The sequence below is a fragment of the Mytilus edulis genome, chromosome 3 (genome assembly GCF_963676685.1).
Source record: "Mytilus edulis chromosome 3, xbMytEdul2.2, whole genome shotgun sequence".
Taxonomy (NCBI): domain Eukaryota; kingdom Metazoa; phylum Mollusca; class Bivalvia; order Mytilida; family Mytilidae; genus Mytilus; species Mytilus edulis.
In genome coordinates this window covers 69,965,285-69,989,530 of record NC_092346.1, presented here as the reverse complement: position 1 = coordinate 69,989,530, position 24,246 = coordinate 69,965,285, and the positions used below count along the sequence as shown (strand labels likewise).

The 24,246-nt window shown below is 31.9% G+C and overlaps 1 protein-coding gene across 1 annotated transcript; it reads right to left on the bottom strand.

The window, feature by feature from the left end:
* Positions 1–1,312: 1,312 nt before the first annotated feature.
* On the bottom strand, positions 1,313–24,219 carry LOC139517280 (DNA polymerase alpha subunit B-like). The gene is made up of 18 exons (XM_071308180.1): positions 24,073–24,219; positions 20,212–20,336; positions 18,097–18,191; positions 17,526–17,586; positions 15,263–15,381; positions 14,156–14,343; positions 13,375–13,463; positions 12,552–12,707; positions 11,769–11,831; positions 10,210–10,255; positions 9,481–9,605; positions 9,030–9,068; positions 8,519–8,592; positions 7,950–8,049; positions 6,590–6,696; positions 5,925–5,987; positions 2,023–2,149; positions 1,313–1,511 (listed from the first exon to the last, which is right to left on the bottom strand). The coding sequence occupies exons 1-18, from the start codon at positions 24,155–24,157 to the stop codon at positions 1,362–1,364; spliced, it is 1,812 nt and encodes a 603-aa protein (XP_071164281.1). The 5' UTR covers positions 24,158–24,219; the 3' UTR covers positions 1,313–1,361.
* Between the last annotated feature and the right edge of the window lie 27 nt (positions 24,220–24,246).

Genomic DNA, 24,246 nt, shown 5'->3' with positions numbered 1-24,246 from the left:
TTAATTTGGGATGTAACGTGTCTTCTGATTGGCTGAGTTTTTTGTTGATCATCTCATAGACATAATTCTGTCATGTGACCGTGACATCATCAACGTTTTTTCATGATTTATGCCAGTTTAAAATCAAATTTAGAATTAAATTATAAGAAATGATTGTAATAATTTTCTGTTTATTTAAAACAGCATAAAAAATATGGCGCACACTTAATAATAACCCACTACACGGGTTATTCAGTGTGCACCACATTTTTAATGTTATTTCTTCATAGAAAGAAAAAATATTACAGTCATTCCTTAAATAATGCACACCTTGATTGCAAAGTATATCCCGACTTAAAATTTTTAAGAATCAGGAAGTGTCTGACAGATCCAAAAACTGTGCTCACTTTTCAACTACTGGTACTCACTGTTGAGTTGCTGAACAAATTTCAAGTCCTGTTCAGTAGTATTGGAGAAATAAAGAAAAATTCTAAGTTCATTCGAACATTTTATAAATTCAAAGTTTTGGCAAAAAGGAGGAGGGTATCAAGAGATTCCAAAAGTGCTCACATGTTATAACTAATTACTGTCAAACTGCTGACCAAATATGATAGACTTTTACGGAGTTTCTTAGGGCTATTCCAGGAAAAAATGTATGGGGATTGGAAGGCACATTATATTAATAATACATGGGTGATGGGTATTAGAGCAAATTTTCACACTATAACGCACTATAATTTTCAATTACAATTGTCTGGGTGGGGTGTGCTGACAAAAACTGCCTTTCAACCCCCCCATACATTTTTTTCTGGAATAGCCCTTAGAAAAGAGTGATGAAAATATATGTTGGATCAACAAATAAAGTGATTGCACTTAATATAGAGCTTGAGTTTGTTTATAATAACAATATTGTATAATAATGATGTTATCTTTTTTTTCTAAATTTTATATAATGTCTGTTAGGATGTTAAATACAGATTAGGGTGAAGGTCGGCACCTATTAAAACCTGATGCATTTGTTTGCACCTGTCCTAGGTCAGGAAGCTGATGTTCAGTGGTTTGTTGATGTGGTTCACAAGTCTTGTTTCTCGTTTTTTTTATATAAATTACACTTGGTTTCCATGTTTAAATAGTTGAACACTTGTCATTTTTGGGGCCCTTTATAGGTTGCTGTTTGGTGTGAACTAAGGTTCCATGATGAAGACCATACTTTGACCTATAATGGTTTTATACTTTTTACAAATTGTGGCTTGGATGGAGACTCGAGAGCTGTCTCATTGGCACTCATACCAAAACTTTTTATATCAAAGTTTAAAATATTAAGGAGGTTGAACTAAATACAAATGTTTTAATAATATATTAAGCATACACATATTGTTTTATCAAACACGTAACACTTGAGCAGCAGTGTGTTGCACAACTGAGGACTGAGTTTTCACATCATTCACATTAATCATCATCCTTGCATATGAACCACCTATCTGTCCTTTAGCTACTCTTCCAGGGTTTATACAGAAACTACCATGTAATTCCTGAAAAGAAAAAGAAATACACTGTTAAGGTTCTGAATACAATCTCCAACTTGATTCAATGGTAATCTATGTAGCATACTGCCATACCATATAATTACAAAATGCAGATTTATTTTAAGTATTCCAAAATTATCTGCACACTCCAAGTAAATGTAAACCTGTTGTGCATTTAAGTTTATGGGGGAAAATGTAAAAATAGCCAAATTAAAAGTTTAAAATTTCCTTCACAGGTAAAATGTTTAATCTGACTGAGTTATATATTCTTCTAAAGAACTCAAATACATTGTTTATGCCTGGTTTTGTTTGGATTAACCATGCACTTCTAAGAAGGTGAGATGTGATTTCTTATATTGATCTATGAGGATCTATGCTGCATCATTACAAATATGTATGCTAATTGTGGGAGTGAAAGTCCAAAGTGGAAGATTTCTCTTTCACTAAAAGTATCTAAATCTTCATAATCAATGTTGAGCTCGTCTGGGGAGGACAAAGGTGTATCAATTAAATTTACCTTGATAAACTGTTTAAGATCAGATGGTAGAATAAGTACATGAGGAGTAACCGGCAGTGTTCCATAAGTATCTAAAGCTTCATAATCAATGTTCACCTCATCTGAGGGAGGATATAATGGGTAATAGCTGAAATAATAAACATGTCAATTAATATCGTTTTAATAGGTCAGGAAAAAGAATCAAAGAGCTGATAGCTCTGAGGTGGAAGAAGGTGAATAAAAGGTAACTTGAATTACCATAAAAGCAGCCCCACTTACCCAGGCTGCTTTGTTCCATTATCGTTAAAATGTACTTTTTTCTTCAAACAAGAAAAGGTCATAAGTACATGGATTTCCCATCCGTACAATCATTTTCTATGTTCAGTTGACTATGAAAATTAGGTAAAATCTTTAATTTCGCAGTAAAATTAAGAAGATCATATCAAGAGGAACACATGTGTACTAAGTTTCAAGTTGATTGGATTTCAGCTTCATCAAAAACTACCTCGACCATAAACTTTATAACCAGAAGCAGGACGGACGGACAGACTAGAAAACATATTGCCCATAAATGGAGCATAAAAATAGTAAGACTTGTTACATACCCGCCAACTTTTGAAAGTTCCCATATGGGTTTTTACTACACAACAACAATTTTAAAGGTTACAATTTTTAGCGACGTATTTTGCAAGATCTGGATTGTCTAGAAAAAGTGTCATATTTGTATGATGAACTTACATGCCTTTTCCTTAAGTCTGTTTGCATGATTCTAGTTATATATTAAATCGGTAGAAATAATATACATGAAGCTAGCAGTCCAGGGTTTATTTTCCAGATTAAGAATATTAGATGCTTGTTGAAATTTCCAATTTTGAATTATGCACAAAGATGGACCTTTAACAGGTTGGGAACAACACTCCAAATGAGGGTAACCTAACTGGAAGATCATTACAACCCACTGTAAAAAATGAGCACAAAAAAAGTCATTTATATTCATATTATTTGATGAAACTTTTCCCCAAGAACTATGCATCTATTAAGTACTGAATGGTCAAAACATCATAAGAAGGGCATCTAATTCACATGACAAAGGAAAACCATGAATAAAGACAACACTTTATATATCCTTTTTATTTATATAAAAACAAAATCTTCTTGTCTGCAGGATTGCAAATTCGTAACTTCAAGGGCGAACTTGTAAACAGGGCGAGTTGTCCCGATACCAAATTCACGCATGTGTAATACAAATATCTACAGTTAAAACATCCTGTTACAAATAAACAAATAACGTTCATGTGGATGAGATGAAATCTAATAATTTACATAAATAAAAGGGTCATATTTACGATAGTGATTGTTTTACGATCATAATTTACAAATTAAATGATTCAGATGCCTAATCATGTGTAAAAATCGGTGTCAGGAATCTTAAGTTGTTATGAAATTGTAATACACGAAATGAATGCGGCATATGGAGACTCAATGCCAATGGTCAGCCCCTTAAGTCTTCAGAAGACTTGACGTCTTCTTCCACTAAAAACCAAAGATACTTTACACATAAAGATGTCTCATCTGCTGTAGTTCTAAAATTACTTTCAATTACTAAACGAATTACATGTAGCCATCTGAGAATGTGAAATAGAGGTCATAGCTGTGTAGCACATCTCAGACGTACATATACCTCTCACAAATAGAATGTATACTGTTTAATTTACAGCTGCTGAAGAACAGACCCAATGCTGAAATGTGACCTGACAATTGGTCAAAATAAGGTCAAAGCCATGTCAAATTTCCAAGACATGAACTCTTCATAAGCAGTTGACATACCAAATATTGGTGAAATATCATGCAGGATCATATACACTGTGCTTAAACGGCTGTGGGTAACTTAAGTTACCCACAGCCCAAGATGGAGCCGCCTTGCGTCGGTTAGATACTTTTCTTCTATAGAATAACAATACCACGAATGCATCAATTAAACAACTGAATTTAAAAGTTGTATTAATCGTTTAGGGAAACCCCTTAACTGGAAAGGTGATTAAATTCTACAAAATAAACGATCACAGAACGATTTTAAAAAACACTTAGGCTGTTCGTAACTTCAAAACAACTTGTCCGTAACTTTTTTCATCATACCAATAGAGATGTCCGTACCTTTCAAAGAATCGACATACGCGGATTTAATGTTTAAACTGATGATAGAGATTGCATCGAATACATATTCACAAAACGAAGTAGATGTCTAGTATGATATAATTCATTGTATCGATGGAAGACAAAATTGGGAAAAATATGAAAAAAATCACGATAAATCCGCAAAACTCGGGTCTCATTTTGTATAACATCGGGGTACCGGAATCGCCTAGTTCGGAGGGTTGTTTCCGATCATAGCAGATAAACTGTTGAAACATCATTGTTCGTTTTTATTTTTGAACAAGTAGACTACACAAGTATTTTTTACACATACATGTAGCATGTATACACTTACTGATTTTCTGCCAGCAACGACAAGGGTAGTGTGAATCCGGGATTTTGGAGGGGAACCCAAATTGCCCAGGCATGCAGTGGATAGACTATACAAGACTTAAGTGCACAAACTTTTTCCATCTTTTTAAAAAACCCCAAAACAGTTTTCTCTCATCCCCACAAAAACAAATCCCATCAGCATTGACAGTAAAATGAAAGGGGTGTCAATCTGGACACACTGGGACGTTGCGCACGGTGATATTGCGGCACCCTGGCCAAGATTTACAGTAAATGGGAAAACTTTAAAAAAAAAAGACATTTTGTATAAATGAATAAACCTAGTTTTACAGCTAGCTGCATATTTCATTTGTATGCAAGTTAAAAATCTCATTAAACTGAATAAAACTAAAAGACACAATAGGTAAAAGTCAGCGACAATAAAAGGAAAAGAGCAGTCAACATAGTGTAACAATTCAACATAGTATATAAAAATATAAATAACTACGTTGGACAACAGGGTAATTTAATAGTCTAACAACCCCTGATAACATACAAAGAGAGAAAAAAAAACATACTAGGAAACATATTCAAAAAATCATAACACTATAACTAACTGGTGGGATGTATAAATACCGAGCCGCGTCAAAGAGTATTCATCAAAATACACATAGAAAGAAACAGAGGTGGAGTAAACCGCAAACATGTTATTAAACTCAAAACATTAAAGAGTATGGAAAAGCCTTGGTCTGACAAGCGAAAAACGTCGATAAGACGCACATCAGTAAATAAAAGTTCAAACCATAACCAGGATGGAGTACCACAAACCCCACATAAAACTTCTGTGGTGTAAGTATGATGCGTTAATAAAATCACATTTGGTGGTGAATGAGTAGTATAAACGGCCGCGAAGGTTACAAATATGATGTTAATTGTCTTCTAATTGTTGAAATTATAATTCTTAAAATTTTAAATCAAAAGTTACCCACATCTAAAAATAAAGTTACGGACAGTCTGCTTAGTTTCGATCAAAAAGTTACGGACATCTTATGCATTTTTTAAAGTTGACCTTGCGCTTTAGTGAACTCTATATTAACAAATTTATGGTAATTGTTAGTCATTTCTTTATTCAATAATCCTATAAATATATGCATTCTGCATGAAAAACGTCGCAAAAGGTTCATTTTGTATGAATTAAATATCAACGAGTTTAGAGTCCGCCATCTTGGGCTGTGGGTAACTTAAGTTACCCACAGCTGTTTAAGCACAGTGATATAGGTACTGACTTAACCATCTTGGTTTGAAGATATTTTTCAAACTTTTAAGACTGATATCCGCCTAAAAGGAATACCACTGTAAGCTGTATGCAACTATAAAAGAAAAAAGGCTACAACTTGCAAGTATTGTTGAATGCCAATTATTTATTGTATATGATATCAACTGACTGCATTGTATATTACCTATGTTGTGTGATTAAATGTTGGGCAAGTCTTCCAAGTCGATCTGTAGATGTTGGAGGATTCCTAAAAAAAAAAAAAAAAAAATAGATGACAGTTTGTCAATTTCTTGTTTCTGACTTAATAATGCAAAAAGCATAACATTTAAAATTGACACCCATTTCTTTCAAAAAAGATACTTTTTTTTATTTAGAACCCGTAACAGATCATTGAATTGAAAATTTTAAACAATTGTATAATATGAGATAGATAATGGTATACATGTGCTTCATGTCTACAATTTAAACGACCATTCCCAGTTACCAGTCATTTATTTTCTACCATTGAAAATATGTACAAACAAGAATGTGTCCCCAGTACACGAATGCCCCACTCACACTATCATTTTCTATGTTCAGTGGACCGTGAAATTGGGGTAAACCCTCTAATTTGGCATTAAAATTAAAAAGATCACATCATAGGGAACATGTATACTAAGTTTGAAGTCGATTGGACTTCAACTTCATCAAAAACTACCTTGACCAAAAACTTTAACCTGAAGCAGAACAGACGGACGAACGGACGCACAGACCAGAAAACATAATGCCCCTCTACTATCGTAGGTGGGGCATAATAAAAAGTTTACAAAAGTTACAATATAAAGACTTTCTGCTGTTTTTTTACTTTACCAAGATATTTCCTCTGCTCCAAGATGCATCAATATATCTGTTGATGTTATACCAAATACAATATTGTTAATGGATACTGTACAGGGGTCAGACATCATATGCATGTGCTGAAAAGAGAAACTCTAAAGGTTAGGAGCTAGATGATGTCAACACATGGTCAAGTTATTTTGCTTTTATTTGATCAGGTTTAGACAAGACAGGCTTGTGGAGTACCAGCTCAAAATGGGTAATCTTTGCTATATCTTACATAACAGATAGGTCATGTTATAAAAGTCATGAAGGAATTCATAAAATGAGAATTATTGCTGATAAATGCCTAATTAATCTTCTTCAGAAATATGATTTACAATTTATGCAAGTATTCTTCTTGTGCTGTCAGTCATGATTAATAGTAAAAATTGTTCTGACATGTGTTACATAGATACTATTAAAAAAAAAAAAAAATTCTCTGATGGAAGCATTACTCAACTTGGTTGTTGTTTGTTGCTGAAGTTACATATTTGTTTTTCATTTCATTATTTTTTACATATATTAGGTCGTTAGTTTCCTCTTTTGAATTGTTTTATATTTGTCATTCTAACATGACGTCCTTCAAACACTTTGAGTACACACCCGTGGTAAAATATGAATATATTGCCAGGGCTGTTCCGATCGTACTCCCATTTCATATGCTTTTTTATGAATGAGGTACCCGACGTCATAGAAGGATGACGTAAGAATATAAGCATTTTACGGGAAAATACACGCTCGTGAAACCGAAAATCATCACAACAAGGAAACGTAAACAAACGATGCTAAAAATTTTTTATACATATATGCAAATTACCATTTAGATTCATACAAAACTTTCTAAATACATTATTGTTAAAATAGTTTAAGCATGTCACTAATTCAGTTTGTTCCGTTCTTTTGCGCCAATTTAATAGTGCGTTTATTTATGGGAACGGCAAATATTTGTCTCCATCTTTGATCGAAGCCCTCTAGGTGGAGGCAAATATTTGTCACCTAGAGGGCTTCGATCAAAAAGAATTGCTGTATTTGTCCTATTAGAATCGAAATAATTCATGGGGGCTTAAATATATCGTTATTTTACCACGGGTTGGCCCTTTATGACAAATATTTTACCCTGAGCGATAGCGAGGGGTAAAATATCGGCATAAAGGACAACCCATGGAAAATCAAGATATATTCAAGCCCCCATGAATTATTTCTTAATTTTACGGTCTTCTATAGCTGACTATGCGGTATGGGCTTTGATCATTGTTGAAGACCTCAAGTCGTTATTTCTATATCATTTGGTCTCTTCTGAAGATTTGTCTCAATCATACCACATCCTTTTTTCTCTGTTGATTTAATTTACCTTAAAATCTGGCATCTTGACATCAAATGGAGGCTGAGGATACACATAATCATGATGTACATCTCTGTAGGATGGCACAACTATCACTTGGCAACCAACACTGAAAAGCATACAACACTTAATCATGTTAATAGCAGCATGTTAATATTAAATCTTTATAGTCTCAATACAAAATTAAAAGGACAGTCCATTTATCATTTAAAAATCATTTCATGTTTTGCACTTTAAAGAGACAAATCTGGCTAAAGTGTTTTGCTCTTTCAACATATTCCACTTAATGCAAATTAATTTTGTTGAGTGTTGAGTGAATGTAGGCTATACACATTACAAATATCCTTTAAAAGCACCTGTTATCATTCTGGTTGGAATGGGTGTTTATATGGTACACACCTTAGTTGTAAGTGTTTACATGTGCTGTTATATTAGTGATGATCATTTAAGAAAATCATTTGTTTTATTGAAGTTCTTTTAGTTGTATTTAATTATATGCATTTTCAATATTCTGATTTTCCATTTTATCATTTACTCATGAAGTAACAAAATGATACAAATTTTAACCATTAGCTTACCTTTTTGTTATAGTTCCAATGAATTTTAACTGCTCATTAAAAATCGTGTCGTAACTCATTTTACAATTTCCTTTCTGAAAATAATTGTATCATGAAAAAATGAAAATGTTTAAAGAAATAAATATATAAACTTTTATTAACAGTGTTCATAATTATCAAAATTTGATATATTATTCTAACAGACTTAAGTTTGGTGTTTAAAAACTTTTCTCTAAGGCAATTAGGTTGATATCAAATTGCCTTCATTACTACAAAATGAGCAGCTGCGCAAAGAGTGCATAATATTCCAGTTTTGTGCACATGAAAATTGATGTCAAAATTAGTATATAACAGTTGACTAACAGAGGTAAAAGTAAAATTTATATAATTTGCCTCAAATTCAGCATATTAAACAATGTTGCAAATTTTTGTTCTTCTATCAGAGGTATTTGAACCCTTGCTTCTGTTACATGTTAACCTTCTCTACTACCCTTATTTCTGTCAAATGTTACTTGTAAGAAACATGACTTACTTCTATAACTTCATTCTTCATGTCAACAAATGGACCCAGCTGAAATTTATTAAATCAGTATCAAATATAAGATTTTATTATTGTTGACTGGAAATTTCAGTAATTTATGGTTTTTTAGTATTCATAGATAATCACACAGAATCTTCTCAGCAATATAAAAATATGTCTTCTAATTTATACACTAAAACATTTTCTAATTGGAAGCACACAAGTTTTAAAGCAACCATTTTAATTAAGTCATTGTTATTGATCAAAAGGCTCATGTACAATTTGTAATATATCATACCTAATGTGACTAAAACATCATGTGTTTGTATCCCTTTTTAAGAACTTGGTAAGAGAATTCATTTATATAAAGCTTTGAAAAGTCCTAAAATAATATCCAAGGAAACTAGTGAATATATTTACATGTTTTCTGTAAGATAATGTGTTTGATATTGAAAGTTCTTACCAGAATACAGACATCTGGTTTATCTTTAGATATGTTCTTGGTAAGTTCATTTAATGGTTCGTATGATAAATTGTCTGATGTGGAGAATGGTCCTGCTGCAATCAGTACACTGAGTTTGTCTGATCCTAAAAAAGACACAAATAATCAGATGCATCTTTCTAGTAAATATTTCTCGATTATATATAACAAAACAGCTACACAATTTTAGTAATTACATAGATATTTTAGTCATTGATAAACTTATAAATTAATGGAGAACATTATAAAGGGACATAAAGAGAACTGTATCAGTGATGCCACCAAAATTCAAACTTGATCTGAATTTTGTGGTACTTAGCAATTATGTACAAGTTTCATAACATTTGGTTGAGGCAAATTGAAGTTCCAGAACAAATTCATCAATTTTTCCATATATATAAAGGGGCATCACTCCAGAACAGTACAAGTGACGCCACCCAAATTCAAACTTAGTCTGAGTTTTGTGGTAATAAGCATTGTGTCTAATTTTCATAACATCTGGTTGAGGCAAACTAAAATTAAAGAACTGAAACTATGAAGTTATTTTCTTTCAATATTTTAAGTCATTCTTTCAAAATCAATCCAGACGATACCAAGTTTCAATGAAATATGCTTCAAGGCAACAATTAATTAACAAATTTCTCTCCTAAAGCTGAATTGGCATGACTTAACAATCACTTCCAGTTGTTCCTTTGAAGAAAAAAATCATACCTGGTTCAGTTTTGACTTTGATTTCTGGAAGACTTTGTGCAACACCCTGAACAGAAAACAAATAAGTTTTTTTTTTTTTTTTGAATAAATTATCATTTTAGTTGTTAGTGATTGAAATCAATTCAAATTTATAAAGTTTTCAGTATCAATTTTGAGGCTACCAAGATTTAAAAACTTGATTTTGTAAAAGGCAACTTTTCATACAGCAATCATTGAATAACTTGTGGAAAAATCTAATGTTTGAAATTAGTTGACAAATCCATATATGTCAATATTATAATGGTTTACTTTTACAAATTGTGACTTTAAAGGAGAGTTGACTCATTTTTTAAATATGACTAATGAAGCAAGATTTAAATTTTTGTATATACGTATGGTGCCACTGATATAATTAGAATTATTGTTAAATTCATAAGTAACATGTACACTATATATACATAGTCAATATTTTAAACAAGAGTGCACACACTGAAATGTCTCGCCTTCTTTACTAATCATTGATATTATGTTGATAGTCCTAAGTATAAAGCTTTATTACAACTGTCACATAAACTTAACATTAACCAAGATAGCTAAACAAAGACCAATGAACCATGAAAATGAGGTCAAGGTCAGATGAACCATGCCAGGTAGACATGTACAGCTAACAAAGCTTCCATACAACAAATATAGTTGACCTATTACTTATAGTTTAAGAAAAATAGACCAAAACACAAAAACTTAACACTGTGCAATGAACCGTACAATTGAGGTAATGGTCAAATAAAACCTGTGGGACTGACATATAGATCATAATATATTTCCATACACCAAATATAGTTGACCTTTGGCATATAAAATTAGATAAAAAGACCAAAACTTAAAAACTTAACTTTGACCACTGAACCATGAAAATGAGGTCAAGGTCAGATGACATCTGCCCACTAGACATGTACACCTTACAATCATGCCATACAACAAATATAGTAGACCTATTGCATAAAGTATGAGAAAAACAGACCAAAACACAAAAACTTAACTATAACCACTGAACCATGAAAATGAGGTCAAGGTCAGATGACACCTGCCAGTTGGACATGTACACCTTACAGTCCTTCCATACACCAAATATATTAGCCCTATTGCTTATAGTATCTGAGATATGGACTTGACCACCAAAACTTAACCTTGTTCACTGATCCATGAAATGAGGTCGAGGTCAAGTGAAAACTGTCTGACGGGCATGAGGACCTTGCAAGGTACGCACATACCAGTATAGTTATCCTATTACTTATAATAAGAGAGAATTCAACATTACAAAAATTCTGAACTTGTTTTTCAAGTGGTCACTGAACCATGAAAATGAGGTCAAGGACATTGGACATGTGACTGACGGAAACTTCGTAACATGAGGCATCTATATACAAAGTATGAGGCATCCAGGTCTTTCATCTTCTAAAATATAAACCTTTTAAGAAGTTAGCTAACGCCGCCACCGTAGCCGCCGCCGGATCACTATCCCTATGTCGAGCTTTCTGCAACAAAAGTTGCAGGCTCGACAAAAATGAATTAATATTTACCTCAAATATCTTATTGACCACCAACTTCTGCCCTGTATTATTGATGCCATCCATAGCCACCAACTGTAAACATCAATACATATATTGAGAAATTTGTATACATTGTATCAAAGTTTTTTTTTCTTCCATTCATACATTTTCCAACAAAAAGAATAACATATCAAACATGCATATAATAAAGAAAAAAAAACTTTTTATACAACCAGAATAACACTAAGAAATTCACATTCATATCAGAGAGTAGATAATAGGAAAGAAACAAGATGCTTTTGTGTAGAAATACCACATGATTAATAAAGTTAGTATACGAGTCAATTATTACAAGTTGTTAATGTTGCATTGAATTGTACTAGTAACAGTTACAGGCACTGTGGTAAAATGTTCAAGCAATAGATTTTGCTATAAAATATTTCTGAAAGACAGATTCAATCAACAGGCCAATGACAAAATTAGATTTACATAGTGTTGTAATTCATCAATGAATCCTCATTCCTACTAAGATGTTATTGTGCATTCAAATTACAATATGTCAAGAAACAAATTGACCAAGTTATAAACATAACAAAATGTTGTAATACATAGTTTTGAAAAGTACAAGAAATTTGATTTTGAACTAGACTAAGAGTTTTAATAAAGAGTAGAGAGTCTTATAACAACAACACTTTAAATGTGTTTAAATAATGTTCATGACAGTTTTAGTAAAGGGATAATGTTCAGAATTTTTAGACACAAGCTAATTGAGATTTATTTTCATTCAATGGATTTTTTTGGGGGTTTAATTACCTGTCCAGGAAATAAAGAGAATTGTTTGAGTTCTGCCAGATCTATTGGTATATACTTTCCCATAGAAGTATCTCGAGAACCTTCCAAAAGCACAGATTTTGCATTCATCTTGCCATTAGCATCACAACATATTCTTCCTGCTACAGTTACTGGTTCCTACAAATATATATTTATATGTTCAAAATTGTTAACTCCAGTCATATAGTTATAACACTAAATTATAGCATAGTTATCTCTAAACCTTTATTGCATAATCCTGCTTCATGAGTTCATTATTCTGCATAATTGAGTTACTTTTGCCTCTTATTTGGTAATGATTTGCTACTTATCCTTTTGAATTTACAGAATTTTATGAGAATGGTAATAGGTTTAGATACATTCTTGTTGTAACTGCATTATACAATTCAATCAAGGAACAAAAAATCTTATGCTTATCTATTTATTTATTAAACAAGAATGTGTCCCCAGTACACGAATGCCCCACTCGCACTATCATTTTCTATGTTCAGTGGATCGTGAAATTGGGGTAAACCCTCTAATTTGGCATTAAAATTAAAAAAATAATATCATAGGGAACATATATACTTAGTTTGAAGTCGATTGGACTTCAACTTCATCAAAATCTACCTTGTCCAAAAACTTTAACCTGTAGCAGGACAGACGAACGAACGGATGGACGAACGGGCGAACGGACGCACAGACCAGAAAACATAATGCCCCTCTACTATCGTAGGTGGGGCATAAAAACATCAGTTCTTATGAGACTTATCATATTACCAAATAAAGAAAGCACATAGAATCTTCTAGAAATCAACATTCATACCTGCATAGGCACAGCCACATGGGACAGCTCTTCAATTTGATAATGACTTTGCAGTTTCTCTGCCATGTAATCTATAGTATCATTCAAAACTGAAAAAAAATTAAAAAAATGTAAAATATTTTTCCTGTCAATTGGTTTTCTTACAGTACTGACCATTGATGGTGAGTTTTCCAATTATATGTATCTATTATTGTGGTTGGAAATGACATAAATCAGTAGGAATAAAGCGTAAATATTGTATATCTGCTTATAAATTTTAATCTTTTCATAAAGAGCCAGTACTCTATTATTGACAGTAAAAACCTAAAAAAAAAATATACATTCTTTTCTCTCTGACTTTTGAAAACAACATGAAATGATAAGCATGATTATTTTCATGTAGGGACAGACTTGATGTACATGTAAATAAATCAGTAATTTTTCTGTGGAGCTAAATCAAAATCGGTATACTAATATCTTTTGTTCATTTGAGAATATTTTCCAAACATTTTCTGTTGAAAAATTATAAAGACAAAATCTGTACATTTGATAGTATTGGGCACTTGACCAGTATTAACAGATCGCAGAACCAACCAGGAATACAAATATATTTTCTAACAACATTAAGAATGGTAATCTTAATTGCAGGAAATACATTTAGATAAGCATCGTAATGACCTTTAAAAATGCTTTAACAAAGACATGATAGTAATTGTTTCAATTTTAATTATCTATTTTTTTCCTTATCATTTCCTAAAACTGAACAGTAAATTTCTACAAATCAATTAAAAATAGTGCATACCATGTGCTTTATCTACCAATTTCTGGAACATGTACTTGAAACTTGTAGTCAACTTGTATTCCTCGTCATACAACTGTATAGAACTGGTCTGTCCATGACCTTGCCATTTTGTGTTGTCAGTTACACCGAAATGGGCAACCACTTGCCCAGCATTGGTCCTAGAACTAAACTTCCCTGATGGGGTTGCACTAAAATAGACACAAAGATTGATTAGTGTTCAACCTCACTTTCATCACCAACTGCTATTCCGTGGCAGTCAGTTTCTACTGGTGAGAGAATCCAGACTTCCCAGAGAAAGCCATGACCTTCAGCAGAAAAACTGTCAAACTCATCTGCCATGTTAGTTGAAATGGGTTCCAAGCATAAGTCCTAGACAAATTTTTCCTTGATAGTGTCAGACTAAGATAGACAGAGAAAGACAAGTAGACAAATGAATTCAAAAGTTTTTTTTCTTTCATTTATTGATTAAAGTATTATAATGTATAAATATTTCTACCTTTTGTCCCACTATCTTACTAAATGCCTTTATCAAGTCAGGAATATGAAAGTTGTTATCCGTTCCTGTGATGTGTTTGAGCTTTTGATCTTGTAATTTGTTTAGGAACTTTCTGTTTTAATTTTCCTTGGAGTTCAGTTTTTTTGTTATTTTACTTTTTTCCATAAATATTGAAAACAATTTCAAGTTGTTGTTTTTGTAACTGTTACATATTTGTTTTTCGTTCATTTTTTTTTTTTTTTTTTATAAATTAGGCCGTTAGTTTTCTAGTTTGAATTGTTTTACATTGTCATTTCGGGTCCCTATATAGCTGACTATGAGGTATGAGCTTTGCTCATTGTTGAAGGTCATACAATGACCTATAGTTGTTAATGGTCTCTTGTGGAGAGTTGTCTCATTGGCAATCATACCACATCTTTTTTGGGGGGTATTAAGTACATGCTTTGAATTAAATACATGATACCTCACATTAATTCCTATTTATAGAAAAATGTTGTGTTCAGAATTGAACAGTATGTAGACATGTAGCTTATTATCACTTTGAACCTTAATTATATGATTCCAGAAAAGACCTCTTGTATGTGTTTTTGTACATATTAAACATAAATTACCCAGCTGGAGAAAAACTGGCAGGAGAAAATGGTACCATGGGACTTCTGGAAATATTTGTAAATCTTTTCAGAGGAGGATTGTCTGGAGTCAACTGTCTTTTTTGTTGGTTAGTGCCTTTCTGCAAAAAATACAAAATCTACGTTTTCCATCAAAACATAAAATAAATAAATATAGTTATTATTTGCTATCAGGAAAATATTTAAAAAAAAAAATCTTTTTGTTTAAAATCAGATCATGATCTGCAATTAAAAAAATCAGGTAGCAAAAATAATACTTGTGTGTTAATACAATCAGAAAATGGGAACAAAACAAAAACAACAAAATAAACCAATGACAATTATGCTTCTCTTGGAACAAAGTTGATTAAAATCTAACCAGAAATGTCAGACCTCACTATTATTTTTTAATAATAGTTTTATATAAATCAAATAACAAAACTTTGTAAGTGATGAATACTTATTGTACAACTCTGTCAATGTTTGTGCATGAAGTTAGTGGTTTATTTACCTGCATCATTTGAACATGTAGATACATTGAGCAAAAAACAATCACCAATTAATATTCTTTTCAGTCAGGAGTCTACTTCGTCAAAATTATCTCCCCATAACGCCAGTTCATTTTCACAATCGTAGAAATGGAAGCCATTGTAGGGATGACGCGCTACCAATATTGCTCTTGGAAACCAATAAATTTATCCACATTGCACCATTACGATCCTTATATGTCAGTTGTATTTTAAAAGACAAATGTATCAACTAGCTAATGAGCATCAGTTAATAATCTTGTCTGCTTTGATTCAACTTAAAACTATTGTCTGATCGGTTGTCAGGTGGAATTTTCGAAAATTCATAAACATTAAAAAAAAATTCTAATTAAATATTTCGTGGAAGGGCAGACTAGATTTTTTAAGTGTATGAAGACTATAAACCCTAGTAATCACACACAAAAAATTAGAATTTTTCGAAGATATGCATTTTCATCATCCAACTTGAAAGACTGTCGTCAAGTACTTTCAGTAAAAAAATAGTTATTCGAACACACCTTCTCTGTTTTTGTGACTCATTAGATAGGTATTTCACTTGACCCATATATTTCATCTTTTTAGTACTGTGATTTTTTTGTGTTATAAAGTTAACCTGTAGCTTTAATATATAAGAATGATAGAATCTGAAGCGAGACGATGTATGAAATATTCTTATTTTGTACGATATCAAGACAAAATACTCAACTCAAACACGCCCCAACATAAAAAGGTGCACTCGATTTTCTCTTTTCGATACAATTGTTACCCATTTTTTGGAATTTTTTCTTCAGTCACATAATGGAAGGGCAGACACGAAAATTACCGAACTAATAGATTGATATGCTTTCCGCCCGTGGTAATTTTTTCATAAAAATCGGAGGTTATGCATTTTCTTCATCCAACTTGAAAGATACCCATGTCGTCGACTTGATATCTGATTGTTCTGCTTAACTATGTGCTAGATAAATTGAAAACAATACAGTAAACATTTATCGCCTTCTCTAACAAAGAGTTCCGATTCTTTTGTTCTATTTCAACCTGGTTTCCGACTGTTTTGGGAGTGAATATCTTCTAGTGAATTAAGAACTATTTTGTTGACAGAAAATACACTAATATACCTAACGATGTAGCAAAGGGTATGCAGTTTATAGAGTTCATACTTCTACTTTCTGAGGCTTTCTTAGTAAAAATTTAACCTCAAGTTGTTTCGTCTTTTAAAAAACCTATAATAACTTAGAACATCTCCATTTGTAATAGATCTTAAAAATGTCTTTTTAAAGCTAAGCATACAAAACAGGCTATTATTTGAACTTGGAATTATTTTTAATTATGGAATTTGCATAATTTCTTGTGCTGGAAATTTTTAATAAATTCCATGATTATTTAGTAAAAATATGTATTATAATGTTTTGAGAGGATCATAACACTTTCCATACAATGTATTTTGTATAGATAGTGTTGTGCACGGCACAGTACATTCTATTGAAAATGTACTATCTTCTTTGTAATAAAAAGTGTTGTGCGCAGCACAGAACATTTGAGTACAGAATAAACATGGAATTTAGTAAAAATTTCCACCACAAGAAATTATGCAAATTCCATAATTAAAAATAATTCTAAGTTCAAATAATAGCCTGTTACAATAAGATTTTACTAAATTAGTTAGATTATATTTAATGTTATATAGGTTTTATTTTAACCATAATTCAATATCATACATTTTTCCGTATTTCAATTACCTTTGATGATGGAGTTGTAGAATATGCATTGTAAAGGTTCTCTGCTTCATTCTCGTCCATACTGATCTTTTGTCAAGGTCATTTACATAATACAATATCAGTATACATAAACATTTAAAAATAATATATAGTTTATAATTATTTGTAGGATATGAATTTGCTTGGACATTGTGGGTACAAATTACAAATTCTTTATTCAGAGCAAATTCAGCTGGATACCATAGTATAAATGTGTCTATTTTTTTTTTTTTATGTTGATTGAAAAGGACTGCCTCCCCTTTCACTTTTTATTTTTTCTAAATAGTACACATTGATCAGGAACAATAAAATCATATGCACATCTTGGTTTTAGGATTTAATGTTTTACTACTGATTCTTTTGTACTTTTCTCATTTCTCAATGTATATATCTAAATCAATACTTGCAACTACATCCAACTCGGTGTTGTTTAAATTTTCAGCAAAGTCAGCAGAAAGCTGTTAAAATGAAATATGCCCTAAATGCTTATAGCCTTATACCAAAGTTAAATTGTCGCTTTAAGTGTGTCTGTTGTCATTTATGATAAGGATACCCTCCTTGTATAGTGTTAATATCATAGTATTCTTGTTTAATTGTATTTGTTCTAGCTGGAGTCTTAGGTGTCTTTGATCCTTTCTTGGTAAGTCTCTGAAACAAATAAAAGAGTTCAATATTATAGTAATAATGAATGGGTGTTTTTTTATAATGGCCCTGTTATATGTCCAAGGTCTGTAATAATGGTTGAGGAAGTCTGTAATGGCTCGAGGCAACGCCAAGGGCCATTACAGACATCCGAGGACATTTTTACTGACTGAGGATATATAACAGGGCCATTATAAAAACACCCATTTCTTAATACATTTATTAACCAACTGAACAAAAGTGTATGTGTTGTTACGAACTTGATGTACTCTCTACTCTTTTAATGACAATTTAGTTTGAAAAAAATAATGTGTACTTCACCATCATAAAGCTTTTTATATACCAAATATCCAAGATATTAAGTTGACAAAAGTTATGTGTTGAAAAACAGGATGAACAGTGATCCCTATTTTTGAAAATCGGTGGCCATGTTAAATTTATTATATTTGATATTAACACTGTTTTTCTGTTATGGCCAGTTTTTTTCTGTAATGGCCCTGTATTAATGCCCAGTTTGTCTGTATCAAGCCCAGTTAGGGTTTATAATAAACAGTCATTTTTGGCAATAATTTACTTAGTTGGTTCATAAATATATTTAACACAAGTTATTTGCAGTAAATCAGTTCTACTGTCTACAATTTTAGATTCACAAGAAAATTTCTCTTTGAAACAATGATTAAGTTTTCAAAAACTTTCAGTCCCCACAAAAAGATATATGTTGAAAACTTAAAATTCTACTGAAAAAAGACTTCCATCCTTCATTCACAAATTTATGAGCAACTTTTGTGCTTTTTTTTTCATTTTCTTTCAGAAATTAGAAAAAAAATGTCATTGGTGAACTTGATTGAATTTTTAGTGAAACAAGCATTCTGTGAGTATTGGTCCGAGTACACAGTTATTTCGTAGTGCACTTCCTTTAGACAATAAATGGAAATAAAAAAAATCCCACCTGCGCTTTCTCCATAATATTTTTACAGTGTGTTGTACTACTTTTGGGACAAATTATATCAAAATTATAGAAAACTTCATCAGCTCTAACTCAAAATATGGACAATTTTATGTGAAGGGGGGCTTGAAATCTTTTGACAGCTTCCAAAATGTTAATTATTGACCTTTTTCAACTGGACCAAATCACTACTTTACATTATAATTCATGAATAAAATTTCTTTACAGTGTAATTTTATCCCCCTTCTTGCTACTTGAGGCATAAAACATAAATAAATAAATTTGGAAGGGGTATAAAAAAAATTGACAAGTAACACACTGTCCACAGTAGGGACTATATTCGTGGACAACGAAAATCGAAAATAACTGTGTACTCGGACCTATTGCTTGGCAATACATAGTCCACTTCCAGTTAAAATTCATTGTAATGGAACGAAATTCTAACTTGATCTATAACTTGTCGTGGTGTAAACTACATAAAATAACAAACTAACCTACATGTAGCACCAAATTCTTCACACAATTTACTAAAGAAAAGGAAAAAATCCAATATTTCATTATCTTAAAACAATGTCTTTCCAAAATTTTGAGTTATTTCCCTTTGAACAGAAATCTAATAATTTAAAAGTATTTCATTAAAAATTTAATTCTAGGAAAAGTTATAAAATGAGTTATTTCCCTTTAAACAGAAATCTAGTAATTAATAAATATTTCATCAAAAAATTTATTCTAGGGAAAAGACTAACTGAACAAGGAGAAAAGCTAAAATCCTGAAAATCGAACTTGACCTGTAACTTGTCATGATAACTCAATACACCAAATATCATATCAATATCTTCAAGCATGAAGAAAAAAAGTCTGAAAAAATGATTTGCCGGACTGACTGATGGACAGACAGACAAAATGCAAACCTTAAGTCCACTTCGACTTTATTGGTAGTGGACTAGTAAATCTAGAACAGATTATTGGATATCCTTATCATATATATATACAATGCATGAACTATCTTATTTTTAAGCAAAGTCAACATTTGTGATGTTCTTTTTACAATTTACAATTTCTATGTATAAAATGACTCACTTCTCTGTCTAATTGGTCTAGAGAATCTAATGTCATTTGTACACCTTTGTGTGTGCTGGCAAATGCTACCCATTCTGTAACTATCTTTTCTGCACCCAAATTGTACTGTACACACAATTCTTGTACTGAAATAAGACATCAATTCAATTCAAAACATATATAAATAACGAACAGTTGTATGTTAAATAATTAACAAAGTACATTGTACTTTTGAATACTGTAAACTTACTAATTATTGCAAGTGATTTATTTTCAGTACTTTCGCAAGTCAAAAACTATCGCAAATATAAATCTTCGTGAATATATAAACTTGAACATGTTTTTTTTAATTTAAAAGCATCCCTATAAATAGCAATATCAGGGGGAAAACTGGGAAAGTTAAAAATACTTAATTTAATTTTGATTTATATTTTGTTTATTGCTAGTGGCATGCTTTTTTTATGCATACAATGAAATCTTGATAAACCTTTTGAAAGCTCATTTCAACTTGTGACAATAGACCACTTTTGAGTTCATCTGTCACCGGAAAAAAACTTGTCAATTAGACACGCCTTTGTGACCTAATTTACCAGATAGAGGGGTGGCCTGTATCCCTGCACTACCAACATTCATCAAGCGTCATAGTGATCATCATTCTGCAGGATAAACTAGAAATAATGTTTGTTTTGTAAGTACTTAATCACAATTCCCTAATGACAGCAGAACTGATTGTCAAATCATGAAATGAGAATTAAGTTTGCCGAATAAAACATGCAATATAGTATTATACATTTTTTGTACATGTTATTTTCCAACCACTCGCTCAACATAGAAATTGAAGTGAGGATGCCCCTAAATGCATGAATGATGTTCACTAAAACCAGAGTTTTTGACGGAAATGCATGGAACTCGAAAGTTGTCTATTCTGATATCTGTGGAAATTTATTCATTATCAGAATTAAGGGACTTTATGTCAGGTAAAAAAATGTTTGTAATTCCAGTACTTTCAAAACATGTGTGGTTGTTTGATGTATTTTGTTGGAAAAACCTGTTTTCCATAAAACCTGTTTTCCATCATCAAACAAGCTGTAACTGCTTGTAAATAACTTGTAAATGATTTAAGTACACATCACAGTTGTGAAAATAAGTCTAAATCACACACAAAAAAGTAAGAAACTTAGTGTATGTTTAAACCGAAAGTTTGAATTATAATAAATCAGAATGGCACATGTAAAAGAAGAATCAAAGAACTGATAGCTCTGAGGTGGAAGAAGGTGAATAAAAGGAAACTTGAATTACCATAAAAGCAGCCCCACTAATCCAGCCTGCTTTGTTCCATTATCGTTATGACATAATTTTTTTTCTTCAAACAAGAATGTGTCATAAGTACATGGATTTCACATCCGTACAATCATTTTCTATGTTCAGTGGACTGTGAAAATTAGGTACATGTAAGTCTTTAATTTGGCAGTAAAATTAGATAGATCATATGATAAGAAACACATGTGTACTAAGTTTCAAGTTGATTGGATTTGGACTTCATCAAAAACTACCTCGACCATAAATTTTAACCTGAAGCAGGACAGATGGACAGACCAGAAAACATAATGCCCATGCCCTGTTTGCAGGATTCTAGTTATTAAATCGGTAGAAAAGATGAACATGTATTTAGCAGACCAGGGTTTATTTTCTTGTGCATGAATATTAGATGCTTGTTGAAATTTCCAATTTTGAATTATGCACAAAGATGGACCTTTGACAGATTGGGAACAACACTCCAAATGAGGGGTAACCCTCATTGGAAGAACAATACAACCCACTGTAAAAAATTAGCACCTTTATATTCATATTATTTGATGAAGAACTATGCATCTATCAAGTATTCATGTCAAAAGAATTTTGTGATGTTTCTAAACTTATATCTTCTTTATTAGTTTGACCCCTCATTTAGAAAATTGTTCCAAATATAATGAATTTTCCCACTTTTGAGTTAAAAATTTTCTTTCTTTTTTTTCAACAGTGAAATGACCCCTTGTTTTAGGTCCCTCATTTAAGGGACACCACTCATAATATGGGGGGAGGGGGGGGGAAGTCCCAACCTGTCTGTTGGTCTTTGTGAAAAAAGAATAGTATGTTGTCCTTTAAATGATTTAATTGAATACAAAAATAAAAATATGTTACAACAAGTATTATGTCAATAAACATGATAAATTAGTGAAAAACAAGAATGTGTCCATAGTACACGGATGCCCCACTCGCATTATCATTTTCTATGTTCAGTGGACCGTGAAATTGGGGTCAAAATAACAATTTGGAATTATAATTAGAAAGATCATATCATAGGGAACATGTGTACTAAGTTTCAAGTTGATGTAACTTTAACTTCATCAAAAACTACCTTGACCAAAAACTTTAACCTGAACTTCGCACTATCATTTTCTATGTTCAGTGGACCATGAAATTGGGGTCAAAACTATAATTTGGCATTAAGATTAGAAAGATCATATCATGGGGAAGATGTGTACTAAGTTTCAAGTTGATTGGATTTCAACTTCTTCAAAAACTACCTTGACCAAAAACTTTAACCTGAACTTCGCACTATCATTTTCTATGTTCAGTGGACCATGAAATTGGGGTCAAAACTATAATTTGGCATTAAAATTAGAAAGATCATATCATGGGGAAGATGTGTACTAAGTTTCAAGTTGATTGAACTTCAACTTCTTCAAAAACTACCTTGACCAAAAACTTTAACCTGAAGCAAACGGACGGACGCACAGAGGCACAGACCAGAAAACATAATGCCCCTCTACTATCGTAGGTGGGGCATAAAAATACTGTGTATTATCTTTATGTAGTACTGCATCATTGAATTTTGTCACTCAGCCATGCTTTTATTCTGAAGCTGTGTAAGAACCTGCTTGCAGATGAAAATTCACATGCCATATTCACGATTTAATAACTAGATGATAACAACACAAGTTCAAAATCTAGCATGTTAGAATAATCTTCAGAGACAACGTTTTTGATTGGCTTATTAATTGATCATGCGAAATACAGAATTTGAGTGGCTGAACACGATTGCTTTACCTTGGAAACTAAATAAGGAACAGATGATTTTCACTAAATCGTGTTTTAGAGTTTTTTAATGATAGGCCTCCCCTTAATATCAATAATTTTTAATTCTCAGATCTGCAGTGACATCACAACATGTAACTGACCAATCAATGATTAGCATTTTTGTTATGTAAACAATGTTGATAGGTGATGCGGATAAGATTCCTCTAGATTTTCCATAGACTTATTGCAAATTAATTTAATTGATATATATCATAACCAGTTGAATATAGTAATTTTACTCTTTTAATACTGTTAAAGACACTATATACTATCTCCATTTTGATTTTTAACATACTATAACCTCTGGTTAAAAAATAATCGGCAATTTAAATGATCAGTTATCCCCTTCAAATAGATGAAAAATCTAGAGGATTCCGGATTTCATCACCTCCTGACAAATGTAAATGCCAGGATGTCCGGATCTGAGAATAAATGCAAAGACGTATTATAAAACGTCCTTGATAAAAGTAAAGAGAATGAACACGTACTATACGGGCGAAAGAACTCAGGACGAACAGACCAAGGACAGGGCGAACATGTAAACAGGGCTTTACACATTCCAATTTATTTACATAGTTAAATTTAAAAATCTTAATGGTGTGCCTATTTGACTTAATTCCGAACTGTTTTTCTCGTGTCTCTTAACTTTTTTCGATGCCTAATTTTTGGGTACCGAAGTGTCTAAATTTTTTTGATAGCCAAATGTTAGTGGAAGTGGCTTAAAACTGGCAATACGTAGTTTCTATCATTTAAAACATTTACATTTTTCAACAATTTGAGGACTACTGAATTCTACACCGAATACACTAAATTCATCTTCTAATTCTTCTTCTGAAATGAAAGGCATTTTTAAGTGTTGAAATGTTTTGTTGACAAAATTGTCTTTCCCGCGATTTTTTTTTCACTTCCTGTGACTAGGAGTTTAGCCTCAAACAA

What these genes read in the sequence shown, in the direction of transcription:
- LOC139517280 (XM_071308180.1), bottom strand. Translation starts at nt 24,157, where the DNA reads ATGCCTTTCATTTCAGAAGAAGAATTAGAAGATGAATTTAGTGTATTC. An exon ending in ATTGGTAGATAAAGCACATG is followed by an intron (nt 13,464 to 14,155) that starts GTATGCACTATT and finishes ATTTTTTTTCAG; the next exon opens with TTTTGAATGATACTATAGAT. An exon ending in AACCAGATGTCTGTATTCTG is followed by an intron (nt 9,069 to 9,480) that starts GTAAGAACTTTC and finishes AATAAATTTCAG; the next exon opens with CTGGGTCCATTTGTTGACAT.